This window comes from Mytilus galloprovincialis, chromosome 4, assembly GCF_965363235.1.
Source record: "Mytilus galloprovincialis chromosome 4, xbMytGall1.hap1.1, whole genome shotgun sequence".
In the NCBI taxonomy this organism is placed as follows: Eukaryota; Metazoa; Mollusca; class Bivalvia; order Mytilida; family Mytilidae; genus Mytilus; species Mytilus galloprovincialis.
In genome coordinates this window covers 69,424,133-69,432,851 of record NC_134841.1, presented here as the reverse complement: position 1 = coordinate 69,432,851, position 8,719 = coordinate 69,424,133, and the positions used below count along the sequence as shown (strand labels likewise).

Genomic DNA, 8,719 nt, shown 5'->3' with positions numbered 1-8,719 from the left:
TCCTGTTGAGCTTTTCTGGTTCAAATTATCCAAAATAAACACAGGGTAGGTCGACTTTTCGTCAATTTTCTGAAAATGATCCGACGATTGGATGAACAACAGGATATACAGTGGCCACACGTCTAGAACTGACGGACGAATAGTCGCGTTACAATATGATATCCTCTATTTTGTTGTGGGAAGATAATAAAATAAGAGATATAAAAAGGAAAATCCAAAACCGAGATATTCGGCAGTCTTCCAAAGACTCGCATATCTAGATTTTTATAATCATATAGAAATGATGATAACAAAAAAGAAAATGATAACAAAAAAGAAAAAAAATCCAATCGAATGTGAATTATTTGTATAGAAACCTGCAAATAAACGTTGAAAACAATATTGTTAAATCGAATGTTTATATGTTATGTTATTTCTGAATTATTTTGCATATTTGATGCAAACTTCTATTTCACCTGTAAACTATCGTTGTCATTAATCAGTCTATAGTTATTGAAAAGGTCTAATAAAACTGATTTGAAGTGTTGCAGCAGATATAACGGGGCTTTCTTGTGTGTGGGTTAGAAACTATGTCATTATTTCGGATCTACGTGTCCGGGATCGTAATCCATGTTGCCCGTTACATAGGGAACTAGTTATTGTAAAGTTTCTCCGTAAGCTCACTTAGTACTGTCTATATAACGAAGTCCATTTAATGTTCACATGTTTAATCATATATATATATAATCTTTATATAACAGTACATGTATAATAAATATTCTTAATCATAATTTCCAATTAACGTTCGTACATACAACTTGGTACTTCAAGCTACTACTCTCATATATCTGACCAATACATAAAGTTTCTCACAAGATCCAGCTATAAACATGTTCTTAATTTATGTAAGGCATTGATTAATGGTCTTAGATCATTTGGATAAACTATTGCAGTTCAACTGTGCAACTAAAGTATCGTATAAAGTGTCACATTAAACAAGATGAAAGGTCATTAAACTGATTAAGAACTGACCATCAAATCTTAGATGGAATTGATTACGCCACATCACTCCCCGCTAAACAAAATTCGTTTTCACTCGAATTAAAAAAAATCATACCAAAAATATTACACAAAGTAAAAAGATAAGGGGAGGAAATGTGAACATTAAAAAATAAATTTTTTCTTTAACTAAAACTACTTAAAAAATCTAAACTAATAATAATGATAATTGCTATACCATGTAATTTATCAATTTACGTCGTGAAAAGTTGTGGAAAACTTGCAAAAAGATTAATCTTAAAATCTAAATTAACAATTATCCTTTCAACTTCAAACTCTTGATATTTATAACTACAAAAGAGGCACTAAACAAAAATCATAAAAATATATAACACAAGTTTGACAATTATTAATCTATTCAAATACATTATGGTAAGGTCTAATCGCGAATTTTGACCGTTAATCCAAGCGTAAACGAAACGATAAAATAATTAAAAGCATCAATTAAAATCAACTAATCATTATCTCTGGGCAATCCAATTCAGAAAATCAGCATCTCATTAGCTGCAATTTTCACTTCTATGTGACCGTATCACCATAGAACTACCAACACTGTAAATCATCTTCACATGGACACTCCCATGAACCTCCAACTAGTATAAGCAACCCTTCTCGGTTAACTTAACTACACCCAATACGCCCACTCTCGTAATAACAAGAGATTTTAAATTAGCTTAATCAAACATGTGTAATACAAAATAAAATGCAAAAAAAAATAAAAAATACAATAAAAAAACTAAACCTAGGCATACTACATTCTGAATGGATAAAAACATTTATGAAAACTTAAAGTTATTTACAAACATGAAAATATTGTCCACATGACTTCTTCGGTTTGAACGTGCGGAGCCACTTCTTCGAATCTTTCATCAGGAATTTGTCATTTATAACGGTTCTTTACCGGTTTCGGATCGACGAATTCGCCAGTCCATTCTGTTATTTACATTGTACATATATACACATTGTCACCAACACAAAAGTTTCGATATACACGTTACTGCTAGTCTGTTGTAACATCTCGAGTCATCTCAGGTTTCTATTCATTAAAAATTCTCACAGGCGTTCTTCTAATGTTATTCAAAGTTCGAGGATAATGCGTTTCCATAAAACCAAGGAAACAAAATGACAGACACAAAAGTTTCACAAATATTTACAGCAAGTCACTTACATTAATATGTATACAAAGTCATCCTAACTCAATTCTCCGTGGCATACATTTCTCACTTCAGTTATCCTATAGTTTCTCTTGAACGGAAGCCCAAACTGCTTCTGTTTTCGGCACACGCCAAAACACATGATAACTTTGTAATTCGTCCAGATTTCAGACACATCATAACTCCGGTTACTGACATATTGACCACGGGTACCTCCACCAGATATAACGGGGCTTTTTGTGTGTGTTTTAGGAACTATGTCATTATTTCGGATCTACGTGTCCGGGATCGTAATCCATGTTGCCCGTTACATAGGGAACTAGTTATTGTAAAGTTTCTCCGTAAGCTCACTTAGTACTGTCTATATAACGAAGTCCATTTAATGTTCACATGTTTAATCATATATATATAATCTTTATATAACAGTACATGTATAATAAATATTCTTAATCATAATTTCCAATTAACGTTCGTACATACAACTTGGTACTTCAAGCTACTACTCTCATATATCTGACCAATACATAAAGTTTCTCACAAGATCCAGCTATAAACATGTTCTTAATTTATGTAAGGCATTGATTAATGGTCTTAGATCATTTGGATAAACTATTGCAGTTCAACTGTGCAACTAAAGTATCGTATAAAGTGTCACATTAAACAAGATGAAAGGTCATTAAACTGATTAAGAACTGACCATCAAATCTTAGATGGAATTGATTACGCCACACAAGATAATGCTTTTGTTTTACAGCGCTGGTTAACTTATTTATATTGATCAACTTCCATGGAACATTTCTTTGGTTAATTACGTTCTTAGGGAATTTTGAATTTTCGAAGGTGTAAAACTAGCTGATAATACTGTCTTAGTCTTATGATAAACAAATAATCATTTTGGGAATATTTAGTACGTAAAGGTGATACTTGATTTATTAAAGAGATAATTTTGCACTTATTTTGTTATGCAACGCAGAGCATATTTTGTATCCTACTCATTATCGATTGTTAGAGCCATTTAACAGATTAAGTTTTTGAAACTTAAATCAAAATACACGAACTTCAATAAAGAGTAATACTAAATCAGATCAAATTTTAAATTATCTTTAATTTTTCATCATAAGTTAACTCTTCGTATCATCATGACTGCATATTTGAGAGTATATGCGGAACCACTCCATGTTTGCCATTGAATAAGCGCCTCTCCAGTCAGACCTTGCTTATTATTTGCGTAGGATAATGTGAAACAGACATGATCACAGTTACTGAACCACCAACCACCGCCAACTCTATTTTCCCATAATGCACAATTTTTCGGCCAAATATCATTGTCTTGGTCAGGTGTGCTGAATTTTTTTCCGTTGTGCTGCCTGGCTGCAAAAGCATCACCTGGAATAGTAATGTAAAACACATTGATTGTCAGAAATTTTGTAGTCTTCCTTTGATAATTCAGTCAGGATCCTACTTCGTCAAAATTATCTCCCCATTACGCCAGTCAGTGGCGGATCCAACCATTTGAAAAGGGGGGGGGGGGTCCCAACCCAGGACAAAGGGGGGTTCCAACTATATATCCCCATTCAAATGCATTGATCGTCCAAAAAAGGGGGTGTTCCAATCCCCGGAACCCTCCCCCTGGATCTGCCACTGCGACAGTTCATTTTTACAATCGTAGAAATGGAAGCCATTGTAGGGATGACGCGCTGCCAATTTTGCTCTCGGAAACCGATAAAATTATCCACATTGCACCATTACGATCCTTATATGTCAGTTGTATTTTAAAAGACAAATGTATCAACTAGCTAATGAGCATCAGTTAATGATCTTGTCTGCATTGATTCAACTTAACTATTGTCTGATCGGTTGTCAGGTGGAATTTTCGAAAATTCATAAACATTTAAAAAAAAAATCTAATTAAATATTTCGTGGAAGGGCAGACTAGATTTTTTTAGTGGTTGAAGACTATAAACTCTAGTCTTCACACACAAAAAATTATAATTTTTCGAAGATATGCATTTTCATCATCCAACTTGAAAGACTGTCGTCAAGTTCTTTCAGTAAAAAAAATAGCTATTCGAACACACCTTCTCTGTTTTTGTGATTCATTAGATAGATATTTCACTTGACCCATATATTTCATCTTTTAGTACTGTGATTTTTTAATATTATAAAGTCAACCTGTAGCTTAAATATATAAAAATGATAGAATCTGAAGCTAGACTATGTATGAAATATTCTTTTTTGTACAATATCAAGACAAAATATTCAACTAAAACACGCCCTAACATAAAAAGGTGCACTCAATTTTCTCTTTTCGATACAATTGTTACCCATTTTTTCTTGAGTCGCATAATGGAAGGGCAGACACGAAAATTACTGAACTAATAGATTGATATGTTTTCCGTCCATGGTAAATTTAAAAAAAAAATCGAAGGTTATGCATTTTCTACATCCAACTTGAAAGATACCCTTGTCGTTGACTTGATATCTATTTGTTCTGCTTAACTATGTACTTAAATAAATTGAAAACTTATGCAAATGGTGTTTTTTTTTAAATAAAACACTTCGTAACCGAGAAGAAAATTGTTGTTTTATTTGTTTCTATTAACTTTTAAAATTTTTGTTACTATAGTAAACATTACAGTAAGCATTTATCGCCTTCTCCAACAAAGAGCTTCGATTCTTTTGTTCTATTTCAACCGGGTTTTCGCATGAATTAATCCATTAAAGCCGATTAAGAACTTGTCACTTACATATATTAATATTATAGACATGACTTTTCTGATTTTACGATGTCATTAACATGATTGAGTAGTATCCTTCTATTCATAATGACATATACTGTTGAAATGAAAATATATATTAGAATATTACAAACCCCAGGAATTCTTTTAACGTTTTCGCTTTTGTCTAATTAATTATTTGTAAAAAGTGTGTACTCTTGAAAACCTCGTGATGAAAAAGAAAAAATGTAAATCACCAACCAGAGTTGATCAGAATAAATAGTTGGAAGACCTACACATTTTAACAGTCAATATATATAGTGATTCATGTTCTTTTTCTGTTTCTATATACAATATGAACTCGAAATCTAAAAAAACTCTGACTCATTTGTATTCTTACCAGCATTCCCAGAAAATCCACCAACTGTCAGTGTATACTTCGAGGCAGCATCTCCAACCTTGAATGTTGAGTATTTGGCATACTTCTTCACTCCTTTAAAATTTTCCATATCGACCCTCATTTCCGTTTTTCCAATGGATGTCAGTATATTCAGATATTTGTTACCTACAAGTATTTAGGAAAATTCATCACAACTACACATATATAACTTTTATAAATGCTTTATCAATACACCTATTCAATCTGACGAAATTCGTGAACGATCCCTTAGAAGAAGTATTTTGTGTAGAAAAAAGAAATTTTGTACTTTTAAAGTTACGAATATTTGTATATTATTTTAATCGTAAACCATTTTAAATGTTCCTTGAAATGTAGAATATTCAACTATTGAACCATACAAAAAAAAAATACTCGCTCGTGCAAAATTGACCTAAGATGAATTGGCTTGCCTTTCAAGTCCCTTTTAGTCAGATAACTCCTTATTGTTCTGCGTAGTTATACACACCCGACTTTCAAATGCTTAATAAAATTGAGAATGGAAATTGGGAATGTGTCAAATCGACAACAGTTCAAAACGTAAGTTTAAAAGTTCCAGATGAAGTAATAAAAAAGCGCGTCTAAATAAGGAAATTTTCAAAGTGCTATTTTTTTTTACCAAAAACGGCAATATTGGTAACTTAAAAAGTATTGATATGAATTAAAACATTCATGTATCTCATAAGAACGTTTGAAGTCTATACATAGAAGATAAGCGTTTAAAAAACTCACTAATAATATATTTCATTAAGCTTACCCAACCAAAATTCCCGGCTGAGGTCTCCAAAGCCATTTTCATATTGAACCCAGTTTTTATTAAAATTCTGAGAACCATCCATTCGTCTGACAAGAACCTTAAAAAGATAAATGTATATATGAAAGAAAAAAATGACAATAAAAAATACCAGGTTTGTAATTGTGTACACCAGACTCACGTTTAGTTTTCAAAAGACTCATCGGCGACGATCGAATGAAAGAGTTAAAAGGCCACATTAGTACGACGTTTTAGTTTAAGCGATATCATCAGACTGCTTCAATATGGTCAACATAAGACGAAAAACAATTAAAATGCTAAGTGTGTTTCAAATACGGGAACCTTAATCAAGCTATAGCGTTATCAATGTTTAATACTAAAGCAATGAAAAAATATGATGAAAACGCAAGTCTAAAAGGGTACTAACATTACCAAAACAAAATAAAATCATAAACTAATGTTGAATGTTTCTGATAACTGATGTCCTTCATCAATTAGATGTTAAATGAATATTATCTTGAAATGTGGTAGGAAACTGAAATAATCTTGATTGTCATACAAATTTTAACGAATCAATACTCTGGCAATTTTTTCAATATTGATGTTGATGTGTGATTTATAATAGCGATGGTTAGGTTATGGAGATCAGCTCGGGCGTGCCCAGGTGATCTCAAATGACGACTACTAGCTATGCCAATTTTGACAAAGCTTCGAATCATTGACAATAACTTACAGTCCAGCGTCCTCCATCAGTCGTCATATCACAATAAACATTGAATCCTCGTCCTGCAGTGGGATATATTCTATATACTCCACTGTGGTCATGTTTAGGATCCAAATCTGAACAGTCTTTCGGTTTCCGCACTGTAATTGAAAAAAAAATATATGATGAGTAATGATGAAGTGTATCATTTAATTAGACATCAACCACACGACACAGAAATCAGAAAAAAGACATTTCGAGGTCAACATAGATCTTTAACAAGTCACGTCTGTACAATATAAGCTCCAAATCGACCATATGTTGTTTGTAAAGTTGACATACTACGATATAAATGCGCATTTGAATACTTATATACTTATATATTTGTTTGGACTAAAAACCTAAAATTTGGATTGATGAATATTTTGAGCAATTAGAATAGTGGTTCCGGTAACCTCTTGAATTGGCATAAATCTAAATGCTTGATAACTCGTGTGCATAACGACAGATCTGCTGAATGATGTGATAACACATTTTAGTACACATAAATCAGATGATAACGTTTGAACTAGGCAGGTTAAGTTTCCGTGTATTTTTTCGTAGAAAGATCAGTTATATTATAAAATCCGTTTTCATTGATTTACAGGTATATATATATATTGAACGCATGAAAACATAATGCCTAATAACAGTTCAAACCTGAAGGAGGAACCAGGTGTCTATTTTTCCCATTTGCCAAAATATTTAGTACTCTTTCTGCAGTTGCTCCATAGAAACAAACACCTATAAATTATGAGGCAAACTTTTAAAAGTATTCTCTGCATATGTACATTGCTGATAAAATCTGTTCCAAAAGTATCTACTTAGACAGTGTTATACAAAAGTCAAGACATATATTTCTGTGAGAAAAAAATTAACGTAAAAAAGTTATATAAGATAAGAGATAAGATAAAGATAAGATAATTTTTATTTCCAATAGTGGACCCATTAAAATCAGTACATTGATTTTTTTATCAGACAATTGTAATATACAATACACAAGAAAATAAAAATAGAAATAAATTTGACAAAAACCATGAAATATAAATTGAGTTAATAATACATGTAGTCACATACACCAGTATGCTGAGTGTTTATTGAACATGCACCAGAAGCAGCACCACATCCATTAAAGATAAAGCTTTTGAGTTAAGTTCTTCCTCGTGGCAGATGCATATGAACAAATAGTATTGTTGTTCATATGCAGGAGTCACCAAGGGCAGGTACATATAACACTTAATTTCCTGTCAGCTACTTTTATTATTTTGCCAGTTCACAGTGTATGATCTTAGACTCAAAACACGATTTACAATGATTAAAATTTCAACCATTCTTTAAAAAAAACACCAGAAAATAATGAAGTAACCTAATCATATAACTTATGTTTTAAAAATATCGGCAATACCAAATCTTACATTGACGTCAATTTGTTCTATTGAAGTTGTTTGGTTTTTGTAAATGTTGTTCATAAAAGCATTCACTATTTTTCGACAACTTTGACCCTTCAGAACTTTACATACTAAAGCTTACCTGAATCTGATGTTGATGTAATCTTTGACCTGTTGATAATAGTATGAGATGCAACTAACACACATAGAGAAGCAAACAAACTTGAAACCAAAAACTGTTTGCCCATTTTTTCAGATGTATATGCAAACATACAAGCTACACCAATGTATATACTTTATAAGCTATAAATATGATAGCGTGATATAACAAAGGCAACAGGTGGTAGCAAGGAAGTTCATAAAATAAAAAAAAATCAGATTTTCCAAGAAATTTGGTGAATTCGACAAAAAATCATTACTGAACATTTTTGGCTGTGTTGCAAGAGTTAAAATGCTGGTTTTTATTTTTGCTATTTCGGAAGGGTGGAGA

At 32.0% G+C, this 8,719-nt stretch overlaps 1 protein-coding gene across 1 annotated transcript; it reads right to left on the bottom strand.

The window, feature by feature from the left end:
• Positions 1-3,277: 3,277 nt before the first annotated feature.
• Positions 3,278-8,494, bottom strand: LOC143070730 (ryncolin-2-like). Its single transcript, XM_076244907.1, has 6 exons — positions 8,372-8,494; positions 7,502-7,585; positions 6,833-6,963; positions 6,103-6,199; positions 5,310-5,474; positions 3,278-3,578 (listed from the first exon to the last, which is right to left on the bottom strand). The coding sequence occupies exons 1-6, from the start codon at positions 8,475-8,477 to the stop codon at positions 3,307-3,309; spliced, it is 855 nt and encodes a 284-aa protein (XP_076101022.1). The 5' UTR covers positions 8,478-8,494; the 3' UTR covers positions 3,278-3,306.
• Between the last annotated feature and the right edge of the window lie 225 nt (positions 8,495-8,719).